Genomic DNA, 23,595 nt, shown 5'->3' with positions numbered 1-23,595 from the left:
TAATAGCCAGGACACTATTGTGGCAGGGAAAGGAGCAAATCTGCACTTTCTAAGAGCTTAAGAAATGAAATACCATAGCACTTAACTCATTGCCTAACAAGCTTTCCACAGATGTCACATAGCTGTGTAGCTGGTAAAAACTATCATTAAACAAAGTTATGAAAGCAATGACGTTCAAGAAATAAGCAACCCCAATTCTTAAGCAATACTTTCTGGCCTTGATATTGTTGTTTGACGTGCCAGCCTAAGCAAAAATGATGTAATGTAGTTTTCTTCTGAGGTTCTAATTCTGCATTTGGTACCCTTGTTTTGGAGCCTCTGGGATTAAAGTGGTCTGCAGGCACCCAGGTTAAAGAAGATCTCCAGCAGAACTGGGTAAGGGCTCCTCAACCTACTGCAGGATGTGAGCAGGGCATTGAAAAACAATCCTCTGTCAAGGCTAACACTGATTCTGTAGGCTAGCCCGAGGAAAGATAAAGCAAGAATACAATGTGCTATTCAATTACGCAGATATTTGTAGCAGTGTTTTTTAGAGAACCTTGCAAATCCACTATACAATGCTCAGATGTAAGTAGAGACCGAAACATGCTAAATCTCCCTAGGCTTCCAAACCAAGCCGTCGTACCGATGAAGGGCATCTGTTCCTTGCCTTGCTTCCTGTTGGGATTCAGATCCATATTCTATTCATTTCAGTGGGGGCGGGGGGGAAATCTGCAGAGTTGGAGCTGTTCTCACTGCCCATCTGCCACACAGCCTGCGCAGGGCTGACCTGGGGGCTGAGAACTGGGATGCTGAAAGAGCGGGGTGGGCGTAAGGGTCACACAGCTTTCAGAGAGCGTCCAAGTGTTGACGCTGTCTATTACATTTGATACTGCAAAGTAAAATAGGCCACCGCCTCCTCGCAGGGAGCAGAAGGGAGCTATTGTGCGGTCGTGGGTCCCTCTAAGTAGCCCAAGACATTAAAGTGGGCCTTTGTTTCAACTGTTTATCTTGGAAATCTCTGCGGTACGCTCTGACCTGCTCCAAGTATGCTTGGTATTCAACAACAATCTTCTGAATTAGCCCTACCTTAATAAAGCCAGCGAGAGCTCGCCTGGATTATATGTGCTAAAGCTGCCATGCTTGTTCTATACCTAGCATGTTTCTGTAAGACAAATCATCTTTAATTGGACATTACTCTCTCTGAGGTTTCAGTGACCTTGAAAAATTGGTGGTGTAGCAAAAATCTGTTTTGGGAGGAGCTTTTGGAGTCATCCCTCTGACTTCGTTCACTGGTTTTGTATTTTTTTAAATATTCCTCTGAAATATAAAATGAATTCCACCAACCAAATAATCTGAAAAATGAACAGGACTGAAAAACGCAAGAGCTTTTTGTTAAGCATCCTAATTCAATGGAAAAGAAAAGATAATGTGGGGATATGATACAGAAACTTCTTTGAAAAGAGAAAGTACTTTGATACTACTGAAGATCGCACAGTCCCTGCATCTACTGCTCTGTCGTGTGAATATCTTGATCTGCTGAAGGCAGGAGGCAGTACTGTGGGCTTATTCATTAACCCTTCCTTCAGTATACAGGAATTTAATGCAGTTAAGTCCAAAGCATCCTTTGTGAAGACTGTGTTATACTTCTTATCATTGTGAAGGGGGAAACGAGGGGCAGAGCTCAGGGTAGGCAGCTGAGCAGCATCTTTGCCAGCTCCTCAATGCAGGGAACGCCAGTGAAGGGACGGACTGCAGTCTGTCCACAGGCAGGCGAAGGGCAGGGACCAGGGCCACAGGGGTCAGGGACCTGGGGAAGGGCTGAGACTGGCCTGGAGTCTAACTAAACTAACATCAGGATGGATATTGCTTCGTGTATGGATTCTGAGATGGACCACCTATTCTTTTGCATTGCTGCAATACACATATCGAATCATATGGTACATAACACATGATCTATTGAAGTAATGTATTGGAGTAACACTGTTTATTCAGGGTGATTGGAAAAATCGAGTGTGCATTATTATCACCAGTAGCACAGGTAGGTTTGTGCTACATGGACCATCACTTCCATGCAAACAGGCTGCCCCAAGCTGTAGACCTGCACTTCACAGGTCCATTTGGGATGTACCAGGGATGTGTGCCCTGTCCCTGCGAACAAGCACTCGATAGATGAGCCCCTGCCAAATCCAGGCTTCCAACCTACACTTTCTAGAGGCACACTCATGCTAGTATAGCAAGGAGAAGCTTAAAGACTTCATCTGTACCAAACACAGTGTGTTGCTTGCGGAGTCCCTGGGCTGACCAGTCCTCCAGAGTGACCCAGCAGGCTCCAACTCAGGGCTCAAAGGGCTGAACAGGACACACACACACACACGCAACGCATTTCTTGTTGCTGAGGACTGACCCACAGAACAGGAAAGCTGAACTGAATGTATACTGAGCATCTGACTGCTCCTCTCCGCACTCAGCATTTTCCTTTCCTTGTATATAAATACATATCCTTGGTCCTTTATGTTATATGGCTTCAGATCTAGTGACAGAGTTCAGATTTTTAGCTATTCCAAGTTGGGGGAACTTTGTATTTAGGACTCTGGCTCACCCGTTGTAAACTCACACATTTATAAACTCCTGAAACAGTGTCCCATAGCCTTTTTCCCAGTTTTCTGAAGTGATGAGCTATATCCAAGCAAGAGAATAAAATTCCCATGTGCTTTTCAGGAAGTGAGATAATTTCTTCCTGTTCATGGCAGAGAAACCAGACAGCTGGGGTATTTTTTTCTTTTGGATTCATAGTTAATTTAATCCTATGTAACCAAGCAACTAGCTTATGACAAATCTGCAATGTCAGGATTAAAAAACCATTAGATATGTGGTTATTTGGTTTAGTTCTACTACCATGATAGCAATGAATGTTACAGTTTAAGGCCTGAAACATCAGAATAAAGAAAACAGAATTAGCTGTAAATGTATGGTCCTGACCTCTCCTTAGGTGCTGCCCCACGAGTATAACATCAGTATTTGGACTGCGAGCAAGGGGTTCATAGCAGACACAAAAGCACTTCACAGACTGGGCTGCAAAGCCCAGTACTTCTAGATGGAAAATGCAGTTTGGGGTGCAAAATATTTCTTCCCACCCAAAATCCTGAAATCCTTTTAGTTGCTACAGAGGAAAATCCACAGATCACTGACAACTTGACAAAACAATCATGAAAACTTACATCAAGTATTTCCTTGTTGGCTTTTGGTGATGTAGCCTCTCTCAACTCTTTAATAGCGACAGGAATTTTAACCTTCTCCCCTTCTGGGATCCAAAGTCCCTACCAAAAAGAAGTACAAAGAGTTACTCGGACTCATATCTAACAGGTTAATTCTCACAATTACATATACATTTACATCTTCTGAGTAGACCTAAATATTCTGAGCAATGAGAAGACATGGCAGACAACAAAAATATGCAAAAAACATGTCTTGTGGGTGTTAACAAAATTCTGTTAATGGAGTAAGTGGTATTTCTCTTTCAGTTGCCTCTACCGTATTTTTTTGAAAAACCATGTTCATTACTGTCCCTGTATAAATAGCCCAAGAGATGCATGAAGAGCAACTTTTGTGGATGGAAATCTAATTAATTAGTGCATCACAGCAACTGCATGTGCAAAACGTTGCCACTTCCAATTTATAAATCATGGGATGAAAAGAATTGGCATTTTCTCATGAAAACAAGATAGCATCTATACTGTACAAATAAGCCAGTCCTAAACATACGCAGTGGCAGGTAGGTTTATGTCTGTCTAGTTCAGTGCTCTACATCTATAGTGTCAGGAGGCCATTGAGGCAGCAGGTGAACAGCGTAGCACTGCGAGGGCGAAGTACCCAGCACAGTAGGTGCACATTTTCAGAGGTCAATGGGATTTGTGCCCCTGAAGTTCCTAGCCATAGCTGGAAGCCTGCTTCAGAATATAGAGCTTTATAAAGAGATACATGAATCTACAGTTTATATTTCAGTACTACTGGCAAAGCCTGAAACACATATCCTGAATAAAAGGAGGAGCACAGAAGAGTGGAACTTCATGAAGAAGAAACACAGAGGATAAACAAACACCAAGAGAAAAAAAACCTTGTGGACCTACACAGCTGAAGGTGTGTAGACACTTCCACACATCTGAGTCAGTTCTAATGAAAGAGTGATTGACAATTACAAAAACAAGACCCCAGACCACACAGAAAAATGGCTTAGGACTGAGCTGACCAAAGTGCATTTTTTTTCCCAATATTCACAACAGAGTGTATTTGGCTGTGGTAGCTTTTAAGTCAAGATCTTTGTCCTCCAGGTTCAGCAGTATGGCTTTGGCAACATCTTATGTAAAACTTCCCACGTTACCCAATTCATAACTCAACTAATGATGACTGAGTCATCTCTCTACCATTCAATATATACATGCTTAAAATCTAGTTTAAAAAAATAATCTAAACAATGATCGCAGCTCCCAGTTCATGCTTTGTTTGGGTGGCTTCTGCATGAGGGAGCAAGATGAAAAGGGAAGGAGAAACATGGTGATCTCACCTTATAAACAGTGCCAAAAGCTCCAGAGCCTAAAACTTTGACCTTTTTAAATTCTGTTTCCTTTAAAATTCTCAGATGAGCCTGGTTCGGTGCCTCCCCACTGGGTGTCAGCGGTTCAACAAGCTGGTGCAGAGAGAAGAAGACGTTAGAAGGATATACAGTCTAGGAGGACAGAAAGCAGCATGCTTTGGGGAAGTAAATAAATCCTTCCTTTAAAATAATGAACATTTTATTCCACGTGAAGTTTATGGGAGGACAGCTCCACTCTGACTCACGGCAATAAATATCTACAGTTGCTCGAAATTTCAGAGGTAAAATCAATCAGAGTGGCGACTGCCATTTTGAAGGAGAATGAAGGAATACTACTGTTCAAATGAAGGCTTTGACTTCAAAGCCTTAAAACACATAGCATGAAGAACAATGTAATTACCACAGATCCTAAAGAAGATTATTTTTTTTTGAACTTGCAAATACATTATAAAAATGTTTTAAATAATGGGCAAGAATCACCTGCAACCTTTCAGGTCTGCTCTTGTTTAACTGGATGAAATTCCCATGGCTCCCCCAGGCCGCAGGGTTTACAAGCAGGAACTGAAACTCTGAGAGCGATTCTTTTCTCAGTAAAAAAGGAGATGTCGAATTGACTATCAATGTTTTCAAAATTTGATCTAAGCCTTATTGCAAACAGCAGTAATGCCCTTCAGATGGAGACATTTAACACTTTTTTGACGCATAAGTCAGCTTTTTTCCTTGGTGCTTTTTCTTTTTCCTTTCCTTTGAATAAAACTGTATTTAGCTAGGTACAATCTGATTTTAGCGGGCCAGCAACCTTTCTGTTGTGATGAAATATCCTGATTTTGAGGAGTCCAGAGGGTACAATATGAGCTGAGCACAAACTGAACTCTACTATCACAACTGTAGAATACAGTGGTATGTAAAATATTGTTAGGTAGTGCATTAAAAAGCAGGACAGCTTTTTTTTTAAGGATTTTAGCAGCTGACTCTGCAAAACCAGTGAGCACAGAAGGAAGCTGCAACTGGGCTTTTAGCCGAATGTTAAATACAATTTGCTAATTATTTACTAGGATTGGACTAGACAGAGAAGGGGGCTAATCATAAAAGAGTGGCTTTAATCCAGGGTAATGGATTTTGCTATTTTATACGTGAGGTACCCAGAGGGTGATGCTGTAATGCACACAAAACCGTGCAGAAAACAAAAAGCAGTGTAGAAACCTTGTTCATGCCCAACAGGGTGAACCATTCACTTTGATGGCTTTGTGGGTTTTTTGTGCTAAAAACAAACCAAAGACAAGACACAAACACTTCCTCAATTCCTTTCCCTCCTCTCCTTTCTCTCTCATTTTTTTCTGCAGGATCAGACATATGCCTGATCAAGGGGGTAAAATTTTCAAAAGCGCCCAAATTGCCACAGCAGCCTCAAGGCTTGTCTGGAGGGAGAAACAATTCGAGGCTGAAGGTCTACACAGCAAGGTGGTATGGATCAGCAAACACATTGCACCTTACCCTGAAGGAGTAGTTTTTTCCAAGTAGACAATCGCAATGATTTTCCTTGGGATTTAGACATCTAAATCTCCTAAAGCTTTTGAAAATTATATCCAGAGGGATCAGACTTCAGATTAAGTGAGAAAGTGTTAGGTGCACACTGCTTCTTTTCCGACTAGGGCGGCAAATGCCGTGTTTGCCAACCCAAGGGCTTGTTGAGTTACAAGGCAGATGCATGGTGCTTTAATTCTCTGGTACAAGGAGGCCAGCACCCATTGCCTCAAATAAAGCAGCTGGTGCTGCTGCCGTGTTGGCGGTGCTCACCTCCCTCTCCTGCAGCAGCCGGCGCAGGGTCCGCTTTCTGACGATGTGGCGCCTCCGCAAGTAAAGGCCGATGCCCAAGCCGACCACCACCAGGCACAGGAGACCTCCAACGACGCCAGCTGCGATAGATGGGATTTTGGAGCTGCAAAACAGGAGGGATGCAGAAAGAGAAAAAATGCTTAGGTGTAAGATTTTAAAAAACCCTACAGACGTTGCATGGAGCCTTAGGTTTTGATCAAACACACACTCTGGACATCCACTTAAGCCTACTTGACATTTCAGATATCTTGGGCATCTGTATTTTTAAGTTCCTCATCCAGTAACCTGCTCAAAGTCTTCACTCTTCTCTCAAACTAACAATTGGAGCTGATCGTCAGCTTAAGCAAGGGGATTTCTCCTCCCTCTGTCAAACCCACCAAGCACATGAGCATTAAATCTGCGATGCCTATATATGCCAGCCATGGGCAGCCCGCATGTGATCAGATACACGAAGCGTGCGTGAAAAATTTATTTACCAGCAATGAAGCTGACATCTCACCATTATTGGGGGGCCATGCTGTAGGGGTCACAATGAACTTCAGATCATTGGCCCTCCTCCCCAAATACAAATGTCTGAGGCTAGGTAATGTGTGAACCAACCGCGTTGTGAGTACAGATTGCTGCCTCTTTATTAGAGCCTGGGTCATTTCAAATTTAAGTTGAAAAGAAAAACCTGTTTTCCAAGGTTGTTTTTTCACCTGTACTTGGAGACCCATCACAGCTCCTTCTAAGTTGCCCCAGGGATTACTATCAAATGGAGTTACTTTTTAAGAGTACTTCTAGGCTGAATTTGTCTTGCCTTAGCATGACACTGTGGCCAGAAACTAAATCCCTCTCTCTTAGTCAGAGAAGCCTGTTTGCTTGTTGCATGACCTTGAGCAAGTCATGAGGCCAAACAGTGCAACGTAAGATCTAGTGTGAAGAATGAACGTCCATCTGTGCACAGAGCAGTTGGAGATGTACAGATCACAGGGCTGGAAAAGACCCCCTGGGTCTCTGAGATGAACCCCCATAATGCAGGTAACCACATCAATCCTAAACATATCCTAAAACTCTGCCACTAGCCTATAATCCTTTCTTTTTCCAGCTCCTCCTTTTGTTCTCCAGTAACAGATCCCAGGTCTCACCTTGACAAACAAGCTAAGTAGAAGAAGGTTTTGGAGTCTTGTGCCAGTAGGAATATTTCTCAGTTCTTTAAATCATTTTTATAGGTCAGAGCCTGCTCTAATCTGTCACTTCCCTGTAGAGAGCTGAAGACTTAACTTTAGACCCAGCCTTGCAGTGTCCAGCGTGGAAATGTAAACACGCATGCATTCTTTCCAGCTCTGTCGTTAATTGTAGCAGATGAAATACTCACCCGTTTGGACAGCCTTCAAGACCTGGCCCTTTGCACCTGTAAAAACAAAGGAACATTACAAATATATTAGCTCTGGCATACATACTTCTACAATTCCAACTAAGAAGAGTGCTACTGATTTAAAAGTTTGTGTTTCAGAGCAGTCCAAGTATTAAGACAGGAATTTATAACAGTCATACACTCTATTAAATATCAGTCAATGGCCTTGCTGCAAAATCTTTTATCTAGAGGCATAGTTATGCTGCATACTCAGTTTAAAGAATCTTTTAAAACAACTTTCTATCATGTGGTAGAATGGGGGGAGGACATAGATACACAACATTCAAATGGACCTGGATTCCCTGGCTCTGCATGGACATCTGCGTTAGCACAGAAGCTCAGGGCTGACGGTGGAGGAGGACAGAAGTAGCCTCTCCTCTGCACAAGGGCAGAAAGCCACGTGGAAACGTGTCAGTGCAGACCCTCCTGCATAATCCTTGTTTCCTGATAAGTAAAACATTCCAATTTCCAGCATTTCTATTGCAATGGAAAACTTGGTTAGCAGATACATGGTCTCATCAGAAAACACGATTTGACAGCACTCCCTTCGGCTATAGTCTGTTGGCATGTATCCATTATATTTTTCTTTCAGAATCTAAGGTCTAAGGTAATGTAAACAGGTATGACAGTTATCCAGGGAGCCAGAAACTCTACTAGCAAGTCATTTACCCTCCATTTGAGTTTAAAATGCCTGAAATTCATTTTGGCAGCCCAGTGCAAAAAACAACATGGATGAAAATACAGTGACTGCATTCACTTGATGGTCTAATGGGCGTGAGAGGCACTGTGCATTCCCTAAGTGCTGCTGGGCTACAAGATGTAAGCTCTTCATGGGAATTGTGGTCTTTGTGGTGTCTACCGAGGAAGGAGAGCATTACAGAGAGGGTTACATCACCTCTGAAAAACAGAGCACAGCAAGGAGAAAAGTCCAGTTTGTGGTATCCGTTCCCTGCGCTGACTTAAAGAAAATGGATCATCCCAAAACAACTCCAGAGGAGGTCAAGTAGAGGGTAAGGAGTGAGCCTGTGCCAGGAAAACTGCTCTGAATTCCCTCTTGCCGAGAGGAGGAACCAGAAAAATTTCAAAATGGCAGGCAGAGTTGTAGATCTTATCTCAAACTTGATCTAGGTCTGGGGGAGGAAGAGGTGAAGCAACTACTCATTTTATTGGGTTTTTGTTTGTTTGTTTTCATTACTCTGATCTTCCCTTGTGTATTTGCCTTGTTTCTGGGCCAACACAGTGCTCCAAGACCCAGCATCTGGAAGGTCTTGTGAGTTCACTGGGCTCCCATGCAAGAACGTGCATCCTGGTGTCCTGGAGACACTGGAAGTGTTGTGTGTACCGGTTCCCGGATCCCGGGTGCCCAGCTTTGTTAGCATTCTCTGTCTGCCTACAGCTTGGTTTGTTTGCTCAGTTGTGTAAGTAAGCACAGAGAGGCTGCACGTGCAGAGCAGAACCACCAGCTTGCTTATGGTCACAGGAGACGTATCTCACTTTGCACCGGGCTTCTCTCTTTGGCCGCTCAATACAAAATGGATCTAAGACCCGAGACCTCATCCTATCACGCTCTACCACCTGATCTGAACTCCTATATGCTAATGCAACAAAGCATGTGCAGCTTCTCCCGATAAAGACGTGAAATTAAAAGACCTCACATTCTTTCAGAATGTGGCTGCGGTCCCTCAAATTATGTCTTCCTAAAGATACTGATTTGCCATGCAACTTTATGATGGCAAGTCCTCCATGTGCTTCCTAACAGCAAAAAAAATCGGCTGAGGGGACAGTATCTACAGTTTGGGGAATGACCGACCAGTTATTTTCCTACACCAGAAAGTAGAAGCAGGAGAGGTGTAGATTTTCATCTATCCCCTTCTTTTTAAAAATTATTTCCCACACAAATCCATCCATACCAAGTCTAGTGGGATAAAGTAAAAAGGTGTTTGGGAAGAAAATGACAGATCAGCTTGTGCTTTTCAAATCCTATGTGATTTTCTGATTCATTTCACAAGTCAAAGGAGAAACAAAGCCTATGACAAATATCCATCCAGGACTAAATATAACCATCTTTCTTAATGTGGAATTTTATGATGACACCCAACATAAGTAACCCAGGTTTTATGGAATCTAAACAATCACTTTTTCCATTCCTGAACCGTTTTTCTTCTGCTTACAGAAACCAAAATGAGAAATGTGACCTTGTGTTATGAACTGCCTCAAGATCTTACGGATATATCAGATGGAATCTAGCAGCAGTTGTAGTCTCTGAAATATTTCTCTACTTATTGGAAAATTAGTGCTGTGTACAGTCCCTGAAAACTATTGCATCCCGAACTCAGCATTTCATCTGTCTACGTAAATATTACTCATCCCAGTGCAGACACAGCTATTTATTTCCCAAATCCATCAAGATTTTAACAACTTTCTCCTAGACCCATAGTTCCTAATTTCATGTAATACAGCCAGGTTGCTATGATTTATGGCCTTTCAGAGGGAACTCACACTATAACACCTTAAGTTACTTCACAGTCATAAAAGAAATGGAAAAGCATTGGGCTTTTTAAAGCCTTACAAGAATTTTCCTCTGCCCTTTCTTTCTCATTAACCTTCAGAGTGTGACAAAGGCATCACAATTGCGCTGTGCTGCTGCAACCTTCCTTCTTGGACCCCCTGGCCGCTGGCATTTAACATGGAGACTGGCGAGACACGTAGCGTTGGTAGCAACTGCGGAGGCAGGACGCATCAGCCAGTGCTATTTTCTACAGTTGTGGCCTCTGTCCTTTTTGCTCTTCCACCCCACTGTGGCTGAATTTGATTCCCATGCTCTGGGAGAGTGGCAAGGAAAAACCAAATCCTTCAATGCCGAGCTGACTAATCAAGCCAGTGTCTTTCACCAGTTGCTGGAGGTATAAATGGGGTAATTCCAGCGCTTTTGGGATGTCACTGTCTTTATCAGAGTGTATTTTCTCAGCTGTACAAAAGGAAGCTAGTGTACAAAATCACCAAGCAGTTAATGGAAAATGGGAGAGAAGGGGTCTTTTGGGCTGAGCAGGAGGAAGCTACCTCCCTTCTGTTTTCCAATGATGGCTGAACAAACGACTCAGCAAAGAAAATTAGATTAGATGGGATTCTTCATGGTGATACAAAGGAAGCGATGCACTACCAGTAAGCACACCTAAAGTAAAAAAATCAAAATTCATGACAAAGCTCAGTTGGGAAGAGAAGTCCCTTTACTTGCAGCTTCTTCAAATATGGAAAATAGAGCCAGATCCTGGAAACCCTTACTTACGTGATTACTGAAGTCAGCACACTTAGTCATGCTGATAAGATTTTGTGGGCTCTAGCTGTGAAACTGGACAGGGACAAAAATAAAGTTGTTGTTTCTTGTCATGCAGAAATCGCTGAGACTGTGGTTTCTAAGGATGCAAAAACTTTGCGAGACAGATGTTTTCCACCCACTGCTGAACAGATCCCATTCCCGCAGCACAACGAGGGAAAGGCGTGAAGAGAACTAAGCGGCATCACTGATTGATTGCCTTCACAGGGAAAATGCTGCATCAGACTGCATGTTCCCAGATTACGCCTCTGACACTGGCTCCCTACCCATCAATGCCATTAGCCCCAGATGTCCCATCTATAAAACAAAAATAGTAACACTACCTTCTCTTAGCTTTCTTGAGCCCTTCAGGGGTACGGTCTATTTCTTCTGCTGCATTTGGGCAGCAACTTGAGCATGCCCACAATATAACTGTGGCAAACTTAGCCCAGTTCTTTCACGTAAGAGATGAAATTGATACTACTTTTTATGTTCTGCCTTCATAACACAGGGCCAAATACACTGAGCCACATGTTGGGTACCCCTAATTTTCAAAAACCTCTCCTTACCCTACTCCCATCACCTGCCAGACTCCTGTGGTACACCCATCCACTGCTAAAGCCAGGCAGGAATGGACTTTTCTGATGAACTCTGCTCTGGGGACTTGCTTGTGCACAAAGAGCCACTGTGTGGCTTGAAGCTACATCCATGTCTGGCAGATTATGTTCTCCAAGTTTGCGTTCATTTGAGTCTAGTGTTTGATCTCGCTACTGAGGCTGCACAGTCGAAAGCCTTGTTCAGATGTGGTTACCCATTATGCTGCTCCAATAATCAGCTGCATTTTCATGTGGCCAGTTAGAAGAAGGATATTGGATCCCTGTGGCCAGTTTGTATCAGTAGGGACTACTGAGGTCATTAATAAAGAGCAAAGTTATTAAGATCCCTTTTCAACTGAGATCATTTGTTCTCAGGGGTGTGATGGGAAGCCTCTTGCCTGCGACTGTAACAAAACACAGGGGGCATAGCTGTAAATCATGGCAAACCCACATGGCTGTTGCAGCTACCATCTGAAAAGCAGAGTACTGAATTCGTTGTGAGCACTAGGAAGGGCTGTTACTTGCTGTTTAAACCCTTCATCTCCTTTTCTCCATGAAGGTGAGGGCCTGAGCACTCTGCTCTTTAATGACCTGGCAGCTGAATTCGCTAAATATACAATGGGATAATGGTTGGTCTGAATATAATCAGAGGCCAGTGTTATAACATCTCTCTTGTAACACATATTACAGGCATATTATAGAAGGATTTTGGTTCAGACAGACCTGCAGGGCAGGGGCCTGTGAAGGAAAAGATACTAAATGTGGGTTGTTTTTTTGCTCTGAAAGCATCACAGTCCAACAACCAAGTCTCAAAACCTAAAACCTCTTACTGCACATCCCGTGTCCTTTGCAGGTCAGAAACCAGGAGAGGAGACAGCTGCAGCCCTGTTACTTATTGTCATGTAGGTTAAATACAGTTGAATTCACAGTTCATTATAGGTGGTAGTTTAAGTGTTCCCCCAAATGAGGACAAAATCGGTTCATACAGATTGGGTTTACTGTGATACTCATTAATAAAGCCACACTCAGGAGGCAAGCAAGGGTTGAAACTCAGACCGGGTGCTAGCATATGGAAAGAAGGAAAGAAAGAAAATCACTGTGGTACCTCACTCGGATTTCCCTCCTAAAAAATGAAAGGTGCAGAGAAAAATGGGCCCCGGGAGTCCAGCATCCACCAGATGTCACTGATGTTCCTCCCAAAAAACAGAGGACCCAACATCAAGCCGGGTGGGAAAAAAACAGAAAGTGCATCACTGGTGGGTGAGTTCTGTAAAATTCCAGGAAGTTTCCTATTTAAATCAACAAACAAACCTCTTTCAACCCCCCTGAAACATTTTTCCTCTTTATTTTTTTGTGTAAAGAAGTGCTACTGAGCTTTTCCTATTTACAAAGTCCGCTGCACTCTGCTTACATTACCTGCATACTCCTGACCTCTCTTGCTCCCTGCTATTTTTTCTTCTCGATCGTTTGAAACGGGACTATTAGGAAGGTAAGGAGCTCGAGACGAGCTGTTGCCCTATTTTTTCCCAGCCCTGTTTCCATTTGGCCCGAGGTTTTACTCACCCCCGGGTACAGTTTGGATGGCAGAGCTGGCAAACAGCATTCCCGTCAGCGTATTTCCAGACAAGGGTGTCATTCTCGCCCAGAACTCCTGCCGGGCAAGATTTCACACAGTGGGGGCCGTCTATAAAATGGGCACACTTCATGCAATTGTCAGGGCCCTGCAAAGAGAAACAGCTCATTTATAATGCCCTTATATCAGCCTATTCAGGAGGAAATTCAGAAGATAAATCTAAATGCCTTCACCTGCTAGAAGTTTTCAGCATCATCTGGTTTTATTACTTTGCTACCTGATATTCTTCTAAGTATTTGCTCTTGTAGGATGGACTGTACAAAAGGCAGTACCTGATGTTTAAAGCTAATATTTTCTTGAGTTTCAGTGTTGCTGCTTTTTTTTTCCTGCCTTCTGCCTGGTTGGAAAGTTTGGTTTTTTCATTTAAAATAAGGAATGATTTAATGACATCTTGATAAGGAGTAAGCTCAAAAGCAGAGGGCCAGGCTGCTGCCTGGTGCAATCTACCATCACATGATTTCAAACAATGGAGCTGGACCTGCTGACACCTTCCTGAAGTACTGGCCTCAAATCATTATTTTCCTGTTTCTCAGCACAGGTTCTTCCATCTGCTTGTGAGAAGCAGGGGATAATGGAGGCAACCCAAGGAGCCCATGAGTTTTTTACTTTGAAGAGCACTCAGTTTGTGTTTAAAGGCATTACCTTTGGCCATTTTTGGCAGAGCTGTTTTTATTCATTAGTATTTGTATTTATTTATAGCAGCACCAGGAATGCCCTAAATATTTTAAAGCAGGGCAACCAGCAATTCCAGGTCAAATTCTACTACGGAGAACAGATCCACAGTGCTGGTTTCAGTGGGACTATAGTAAGACATGCTATAGGAAGATTATTTTAATTACTGTAATGTCTAAGGGCTACTATAATAGACTGATTACTAGACGCTGGGCAAATATGGAACAAGAGGGTGGTCACTACCTGAAGGAGCTTATAATGTTAACAACATCCCTTAGGCCATGGTGGTCTAAGCTAGAAGGGAGGATGGAAATACTTCACATTACTGAGCAGTGACTCTCAGATGGATGATGGGCAAGGGTCGAACACTCAGTGGCTGCAGGGGATGGCAAAGGTGTTTAAAGAGTTGGATTAAGTAGCACAGAGGAGGATCTGTGATGGAAGCAGGAGATTTGATTTCAATTACCAAAACCAAATGAGATTAGAGTTTTACAATTATGATATGAGTTTGATCTGATTAAAAGGAAATAATTTTGCACCTTTGCCAAACTGGACATTTCATAACACAAAAGAGTATTATCAAAATTAAAGAAGAACAAAATTGAGGAAGACTGTATGACTAGCAAGAGTACATTGTATTGACTTTTGTAGAAGGAGATTTTGTACGAATTTGGAATACTTAAACAAGTTTGAAAATCCAATCATTTTGTTTTGATTGCCTTTCTTTGAACATAATTTACACCTGCAATTACTTTAACATAGGTATTTACTGTACCCTAGTTAGAGGAGAGAACATGGTTTTAAGTAAAAACTGCTTCCTGAATATTTTCCAGTAAATACCTGGTTTTGGTCACAATTGTATCATGGCTTTTCAAAAAGGCAAAAAGCTACTGTTTTAATCCACTGTTTTTAACAGTTCTTTCCCTCTGAATAAGGAAATTTAATTTGTTCACACCAGCTTGGCTGTTCAGTAACTACATGTTCCCGAAATGTTCACTAAATTACCGTATCGTCACATACGTAAGCAAGCCTTACGTTTTTTCTTCTGTAAAAAGACAAAAAAAAGAAAGGCCCCACAATGCCTGTGGCTGTGGATTACACGTATGATGGGTGACACAAAAGAGAAATAATACCCTGAGGTTCTCTCTCCTGTTTCTGCTCCCCTGCCCCCAGATCTTGCCCTCTAATTGCCCCATCTCCACCTGATCCCGGAGAAGGGTAAATGAGACCTCAGGATTATCTCAACACAGGAAATACATATTAATACATGGTTTGAGGCACAGGTTTGCTAAGATGAATCTGCACTTACAGGTCCAGTGCAGGTTGCGTTGTATGCAGTGGAGTTTTGTACTAGGCACTCGGGGTGGCAGGGGAGGCACTTGGAGTCCCTTTCAAACTCTCTCGGCTCCCTGGAAAACAGCAAAAAAAAAAGAGAAATAATTAAAAACCAGGTTGATTAGCGAGTGATAAATTGTGGTTGTCTCTCCTTTCCCTGACTTTTCCAGTTTAAATAGATTGGGATGATGGTACTTAGACAGGAGGAGGTACAGGGGGACCCTCCTGGTTACACCGGTAGCACTCGCTCAGCACAACCAGGGAGAGGTAAGAGTAAGGGAAATTTGGTTGACGGTGAAACACATGGCACTCCAGATTGCACACTACAAATTAGTTTACTTTCCCTTTTAAATTAATGACACAGAATATTCACAATGATTTCCAAAGGCTTTTAAATGGTAGTGATGCAAAGAGATCAGCAAAAACAGTTCAAGTGATTCCAAGGCTCCAAATAATAATTAGGAAAGTTAAACAGCAATGCACTGATAATTAAATTCATACCCTCCCTACAACACACAATGAATCATTAAAATATGAAAGTTGGGAACAGATGGTTTCAATAGCAATAAAGCTGTTCCACTTCAAGTAATGGTGTTATTAATTAAACTAAATCTACTCAGCATTTGACACAAAAAATGCCCAGATCTACCCTTCAGGTCATAATAGCTGCTGGAGGGAATTCGCTTACAAAAAAGACAGCTGCTAAACTGCAAGTTGCTAGACAAATACAAACATCAGGGGCATCAGCACCCTGCCAAGTACTTGCTTAACACTCATGATTTTTAAAAGTCAAACGTTGAAAGATTTATTAAAAAAAACGTGTAATTTTTGGTGCTAGCTGTGCCTTTCCTGCCTACATCACCTGTTGAACGGACTGAAAAACCCAGCCGAGCTGCAGTCCTGACACACAGGCAGCGATACATTTTCCTCTGACTGAGTGAAGCCAAAGCAATAATTTTGGCTGAAATTGCTGCTCGCGGTGCTTTTTGGATAAAAGCTCATTCTCCCTTGACTGCAACTTTGCAAATTGCAAGGGTGAGCCACACATTTGAGCAAATATGAGAGCCCCTTTGCAGTAAGGAAGCCTACTGAGAAGTGAAGCCCTGGCTCCGGGGGTGACTGAGCTCCCAGTGACTGCAACTGGCTCCGGCTCTTGCCCGATGTGCTTGACATGACAGTCATAGCTTGGATTTTCACAGGGGGCTTTAAGCTCCTTTATTTCTTAGGGGAAGAAAGTGTAAGGCTTAATGTTCTTGGGCCTCCAGATAGTCTCCTCATGGGCTTCAGGGGATGTTTTCATGGCAGTCACTGTGGCAGGAGCAACTCCTAAGCAATGCTGAACGGGGAAGGAGAGCTACCTCAGCTCCTGGCTTTTCCCTCTTTTTAGGTGCTATGCTCACCCAACATCTGTGCAAAGCTTATGAAATCCTTTCTTCCTAGCTACAACATGTTCTAAAACCCCAAACCCCCAAATCATCGCCAAACCTCAAGCACCCCCCAGACACCTTACCCTTGCAGGATATTGCACTGTTTCACGCACTCCTTCTGGCGATCGAAAAACCTGCAGGAGAAGCAGTGGAAGGGTCCAGGGCCCCAGCAGCCCACGTCTGAGCACAGGGGGTCACAAACATGCCTGGCAGCAGCTGGGAGAGAAAGAGACAAGAAAAAAGGCCATGGACATCAAGGCAGGAGAGAAGGCAAACACAGCACTACAAGTGACTCTATCCTGACCAGACAGTTTCTCCAACCTGTTCCAAAGCAGATGTGAATGGTCCTGGCAGTGTGGAAGAGGAATAAGTATGCTTCTCTTAATTCCCAAAGCCTGAAATTAAGAGTGACTTCTGGCCTTTCAAAATAAAAACAAGCTCCTCTGTGACAGCTTAACAGCCGTGTAATAAAGCTAAACTAGTACCAGGCTTAGAGAGTTGGGGTTGTTCAGCCTGGAGAAGAGAAGGCTCCGCGGAGACCTTATTGCAGCCTTTTAATACTTAAAGGGGGCTTATAACGGCTTTTTACCAAGGTCTGTAGTGACAGGTCAAGGGGCAATGGCTTTAAACTGAAAGAGTGTAGGTTTAGGTTGGACATAAGGACGAAATTTTTTACAGTGAGGGTGGTGAGACACTGGAACAGGTTGCCCAGAGAAGTTGTGGATGCCCCGTCCTTGGAAGTGTTCAAGGTCAGGTTGGTCAGGGCTTTGAGCAACTTGATCTAGCGAAAGATGTCCCTGCCCACAGCAGGGGGGTTGGACAGGATGATCTTTGAAGGTCCCTTCCAACCCAAACCATTCTATGATTCTATGATCAATTTCCAAAATACAACAAATTCATATTCTGCAAAGAGAAATAATTGGATTTTGGCCCAGGGACCACTGCAGTCAACAGCAGCATGGTTGAACAACAGCTTTGACCTTGTCAAAAAAGTCCAATGTTTGTGGTTAGCTTCTGTGTTCTTCAGCCTGCGTGGCTTCACTATGCCCACAGTGGTGAAGCAGCTCCTTCCCATCTGCTGGACACCATGAAGTCCACATCCTCGGTGGGAAAAAAAAACACTTTTCCCTCACCACTTTCATTAAAGCAATATCACTGATGAATTTTGCAGCCAGGGGAACAGAGAGAAAAAAGCCTTGCTTGAATAACTCTTGCATTTTAGCATGATCTTCCGCAGGGGGCAGGACATCAGCATTGACTTACCACACTCATTTTTATTTCTGTTCTGTATAATCTTTGTTTTCTGGCTCTGAGTTGCAAATAGGCTGCGCCAGTCCATGGTGTCAGCATAGCAGAGGTTCTTGTTCTTCATAATGGCAACATCTCCGTCACTTATTTCCTTGAGGGAGCGCAGCCCCAATGACTGTATTTTCAAGTTAACAACAGCAAGGGAATACTGGCCACTAAAATGGAGATGGACAAAAATTAAAAAATGCAGAAGAAAGAGAATTAGTAAGCAGGGTTTAACTGAGCATATTTTTCTTTTGTTTTTCAAACACGCGTTGCTGCAAACTCAATTTTGTTCAAGGAAGAGGTTGCTCAGCCCTCTAAGCTTAACGCTTGGTACATGACATACCTATATAAAACAACTGCAATACTCATATCTGGTTTTGCATGGGAATTTTAAGCTAAATCTGGCAGGACACATGCACTCTATCAAGTAAACGATCTTGTGGTTGTAGGTAGAGCAGCTATTATTTTGCACTGGTCCACCAAGCCATCCTTCCCCTCAGGGTAAGCCCAGGTGGGCACTGGTTGCACTGCTGGTGTCCACACTGCCTGGCAGCCACATCTGGCAGCCACATCTCCATCCCTGACTGCCCAGCTACCTCAAATCCCAAAGTGCTTCCAATCACATCATAACTTGCCCTGGACGGCAAAGAGTGCTCTCTGTCCCGCTTGCACTTCCAGGCTGGTGGGGGTGAGCCTGGTCCTAGAGCAGGCTCAGAGCAGCCCTCCCCATGCAGCACAGAGCTGAAGGTCTCATCCCCCCCAGGGCACATTATCTACTGCTACAAAGATGGTGCTCGACTCCTTGCAGGCTTTTTCTCATTTTGCATCAGTCTGTGGACACCCACGCCTCACCGCTTCGTACCTTGGTGTGCTCAGACAAACGCAGCTCTAAACAGAGTTTCTTTTACAGTTGCTCTGGCACATGATTCACTTACTGTTGCTTGGTTCTGCCTCGTATAATCTCCAGATTTTCAAAAGCATAGAGATCAGTAGCATTATCAGGCCAGGCCTGAATCAACAAAAATCCTGAAATGAAGAAAAGAAGATTAAAAAATAATAATAATAATACAACCGCAGTCAGTATTGGCAGCAGAACCTCCTCCTTGAGGTCCTCCTGCACCGGGAGAAGGCACTTGGGCTTTCCCTCTGCTTATCTGAGAATCTCAATGGGAAACATGACATTTTAGGGAGCAGGAAGATATTTTTAAACCCCATTTTATAAACAGTTTACTTCTTAGCCCACCACGAGGGCTTAGGAGCGCAAGAGACGAGCGTGTTGGTGAGCTGCACATCCTGCCACACAGCCGCCAGTGACGATGGCTCTTGCCAGCAGATACCCTGGCTGAGAGGCTGTGGGAGAAAGGCATTGCTCTGTCCCATTTGTGAGCTGCCCTCAGGGAACAGAAAAACTGAAAAGAAAGCAGAAACCGAGCAGAACAGACAGGCACTCAGAGTGGATTTGCTAAGGCAAGCAGATTTCCCTGCTCAGCCGAGGCGCTTGGGAGGAGGGGGAGAATTTGAGAAATTGCAGGCTGCCGTATGAAGCTCTGAGTTTAGTCATTGCTACCTTGAAGGGAACCAGACAGGTAAAAGACAGAAAGAAAAGGAGAACTGGAGTCACATCTGTGGCCCCAGCTCTGATGTTACACTCATTTTATAATGGGCTGAACAAAATTAATTTTAATTGATACTTGGTGCAAGACTTGGCTCTGCTGGCCACTTTATGCTTGTGGAGACACATTCACCCTAAGGAAGAGCTCTTCAGGCTGGAGAGGGTGTCTCCACGAGGATGATGCAAGCCACTGAGCACGCTTCCCTAAGGAGCTGCTGAAAGGTTTTCCACAAATAGAAACACACTTGGCTTTTTTTAGCCGGAGTGGCACGCCTCTGCATCACCACATACTTCTTGGGTGGCTGAGTATCTCCTCTGCTTTTACTCTTTGCTAGGGTTGAGAGGGCTGCTTTTACTCTTTGCTTCAGCAGAAGGGATGATCTGGCCAAATGACACACCTTGGATGGGAGGCCAGTATGGATTATGTGGGCATAACGCTGGCGAGGTGCTGCTGACCACCTTTGTGAAGAGTGACCCTCATAGCTCAGAGACAGAAACTGTTTGCTGGCACTTCTCTTCATGTGCTTAAAAAATTTCTCTCCTCTCCCTTTGTGTTTTTGGCAGTACTGATCAGAGACCATCTCAGCTAAAACCCACTGCTGACCTGATATTTCTTTGACTGTTTTGAAGACATCCAACTTCTTGGGGTCCAAGGGTAGGGTCTTCGTGAAGGCATCGCTGAAAAACACAGAATGAGGAATCAGGAAAAGAATGGATCAGCCTGAATTTCTCCTTAGCCCTTCTTCTCCAGTGCTAAACGACCAGCGGGCAACTCACCCTAGAAATGCAACTGGGAGAATGCTGACATCCCCGTTGATCTTTGTACAGTTTTTGAAGGAGTCGATGTTTGTGGCGTTTATGGAGAGGATCCCTTTAAGTTCACCTATTCCAATGCCATTGCACACTGTTAAAAGAGAGATAGAAAAGTCAGGGGGGAGAAGGGTGAAGCCCAATCACATGGAAGGGAATAAACATGAAGATGCCATTAGTCCAGAAAGCGCTCCCATATGGTCAAACCTATCACTGTAAGATGAGTTTCACAGATCTCTTGCATACTTTTGCTTTTCAGAAAGCACCACAGGACAAATGCTTCCTGCTTGCCCAGCTGTGTAGCTCTGGTCTGAGCATCTCTGCACACAGGCTCTGGCACATGCCCTTGTCTCTCTTTGTCCCATGTTCATTTTATTCCCCTTGATGAGATACTGGGAAGGACAAATGAAGGAGAAGGCTGATGTGCAAGATATACATGCTCATGATGCACAGTTTATCTGCTGTACTTGTGGTGTATCCCAGTTGGAGAGCATGCTCCACAGCCACGTTTCCTGATCAAACCACTTGTGAGATCTTCAAACTATCACTGGATGTTTATTATTCAATTTGCACTTAATTAAGGTCAGAACTCCATGTACTTTTTCTAATAAGTTACCTATCATCTCAAAGCCTTACTACCTATCATCTCAAAGCCTTACTGGTTTATTCCATGCTTTTTATACCTTTGCTGCATAGCCCATCACACTTTTTACACTTCCGAACACCATTTTCTTCCACTTCATAAGTATCAGTATTGCATGAGCGAACGCAGGAGCCATGGTCTGTCACCACGTAGTTGTCTGGAAAAACAAGGATACAAAGGTCATTGAAATATGAGAGGGATGTGTTGGGGGCTGCACAGGCACTTCAATAATAGAAAGAAAAAGGGTTTTTGAACTATTGGCATACTTAGCAAAGTACAGGCATTAATTATTAATTCTCACAAACATCCTTTGAAAGTAGACAGACATACAATGCTATCACCATTATACAGAGAGGGGAATGGTCACAGAAGGATAAAACAACATTGACAAGGTCAGGCTGTGCAGCAGTGCTATAATCGGGATGAATACACGGCACCTCTGATCCCTCACCTTCACTCACTCTTCCAGGCTAAGGGCCAAGCAGGGCAATGGTCAACCTCAGAAAGGGATATCAGTTCTGTAAGCTAAACCCTCTCTTACATATAAGTCTCAACGAGTTAAAAGACCATGGACATGGAATAGCAAAAGAAAAGAAAGCAAGCATCTGCAGAGGAAGAGATGATCACAGGCCTTGAGAGAGAGTGTTTGAACCAATTCCTTTCTATCAGTCCTAATTAAGAACCAGTTAAGAGTTGATAATGCTTTGGTAATCCACAGGATTGATCCCACATGGCTTGTTTGGCCATTGTTTTGATGATCCTCATAAGATGCTTTTTTTTCTCCATCAAGAGACAAATCTTCAGAAGTCCAAATTTAATGGTTAAAAATCAGGAAAGGTGATGGATGCAGCCAGTCTGAAGTGGTTCTTTACCAGCTATTCTCTCTTTTTTGTCACCTGTTCCTGGTTCCCACAGAAGCTGAGGAGAACAAGAAAGTGCTCTTGCACTTGGCCATAACACAGAGGGATGACACAGGTCCCTGACAACCTCCCTCCAACTCCCCACCTCCTCTGTGGCTGCAACTCGAAATTAACTTACGTGGACATTCCCTCACACAAGTGGCTCCGAAGCTGTATTTTCCATCGGGGTTGACATCCATCTGATAGGTGGTGGGGTTATACAGGACCAATGGGGGACACGTGTCCTTGCAAGTAGCATCATCCCGAAACTTGCGGCATGCCTGTTGTTGAACAACAGCACCCATTAAACTACCTTCTCCTTAAAAAGCTACAATGCTTTTACATTAGCTCTTTAATAACACTCTGATGGGCTCATCTGTTCCCTGCTTAGCTCTAATGGAAACCCCAAGCACCTACAGGGATGGTCCCTCATGCTTTGAAGGTGAAAGGTTGCTTCAGGTTGGGCAATAGAGCTTAATATCTGAAAAAAAGGAGAGAACATGAGGTTTTCTTCTTCTGAACAAGAAACCTTGGCACTCTGGTGGAGAGCGGCTGGGATTCACGTGGGAACAGGAGCAAATCTGCATGCCTTAGACAGAAGAATTTTCCCTACAAGCAGTAACCAGATCAAGACAAACGGTACTTTTCTTGGCTGCTTTTTAATAACTTAAATCAAATCAAGTCCTTTCCTGCTGATTACTGACTTTTCTGGCTAAATATTAAACTGAAGCCATTATATTTGGCTGCAGGTAATGAACAATTTAGCAGGCATTTATGAAGGACAAGTTGGTTCTTCCAACTTAATTCTGTATTAAATTAATAATCATTCTCTTTTCCCCTTTTTTCTTCCCTGGATTTCCAGATGAGAAAGAATAACTGTCTTCTCTGTGAGCCAGTAAGGGCATCATAGCCATGCAATTTATAAAGGGACCAGGAAAACAGATAACCACAACAAAACCCAGACCAGACTGTTTCTGTGGGAATTACTCAAGTGTCACTTAATTCAGAATGAAGTGTAGTGCAAACAGGGGAAAGAGTTAAAAACACAGTGTGCACCAACCCCCTGAAACTCTTGTAGAAAAGCAATGGGATTTTTTTTCCTAAAAAAGCTCCATTTGCTCCTTCTCCCTCTGCTGCCCCAGGGTTCCCCAAACACAGTGCTTTTGCAGCAAGAGAAAACCAGGAAGGGAAACCTTGATTTTGTGTCTGAAGTTCAATGAAACGCAAAGAGTGAAGATCCATCATATTTGATTCCCCTTACAAGTTCTTGCTTTGGTAAACTAAGATTATTACTGCCTAGCATTAAGGAGCACATGGCAAAGCTGTGCTGGCATGGCACTGCACTGTGGCAGTAGCTGAGGACCTGGGGACCTGCCTATGTGGGGAAGTCGCCCTACAGCAAACACTTAGCTGCTCTGCAACAACTTTGAGCTCACTGGGCTCTTGAAGGCACTAATGCTGGTTTAGCACACATTAGGAAGGTCCAGCTGCAGAGTCAGTAAAGACCAGCTAAGGGTGCTGTGTAGTTCATGTCCTCTTCCCTCCCACTGACCACCC

The 23,595-nt window shown here is 43.5% G+C and overlaps 1 protein-coding gene across 2 annotated transcripts in view; it reads right to left on the bottom strand.

Annotated features, from left to right (window-relative positions):
• EGFR (epidermal growth factor receptor) overlaps window positions 1-23,595 on the bottom strand; it is a 167,448-nt gene that overhangs the window by 19,718 nt on the left and 124,135 nt on the right. For both annotated transcript variants that reach the window (XM_072853406.1, XM_072853405.1), the window contains exons 7-19: window positions 22,178-22,319; window positions 21,180-21,296; window positions 20,464-20,590; window positions 20,291-20,364; window positions 19,010-19,100; window positions 18,045-18,244; window positions 16,865-16,997; window positions 15,329-15,428; window positions 13,278-13,435; window positions 7,767-7,802; window positions 6,371-6,512; window positions 4,544-4,666; window positions 3,201-3,299 (exon numbers count right to left, since the gene is read on the bottom strand). In XM_072853406.1, coding sequence (XP_072709507.1) covers window positions 3,201-3,299; window positions 4,544-4,666; window positions 6,371-6,512; window positions 7,767-7,802; window positions 13,278-13,435; window positions 15,329-15,428; window positions 16,865-16,997; window positions 18,045-18,244; window positions 19,010-19,100; window positions 20,291-20,364; window positions 20,464-20,590; window positions 21,180-21,296; window positions 22,178-22,319 — 1,542 coding nt within the window. The remainder of the gene's footprint in view (window positions 1-3,200; window positions 3,300-4,543; window positions 4,667-6,370; window positions 6,513-7,766; window positions 7,803-13,277; window positions 13,436-15,328; window positions 15,429-16,864; window positions 16,998-18,044; window positions 18,245-19,009; window positions 19,101-20,290; window positions 20,365-20,463; window positions 20,591-21,179; window positions 21,297-22,177; window positions 22,320-23,595) is intronic.

The sequence above is a fragment of the Ciconia boyciana genome, chromosome 2, assembly GCF_034638445.1.
Source record: "Ciconia boyciana chromosome 2, ASM3463844v1, whole genome shotgun sequence".
Classification (NCBI taxonomy): Eukaryota; Metazoa; Chordata; class Aves; order Ciconiiformes; family Ciconiidae; genus Ciconia; species Ciconia boyciana.
This window is presented reverse-complemented; position numbering and strand designations above follow the sequence as displayed.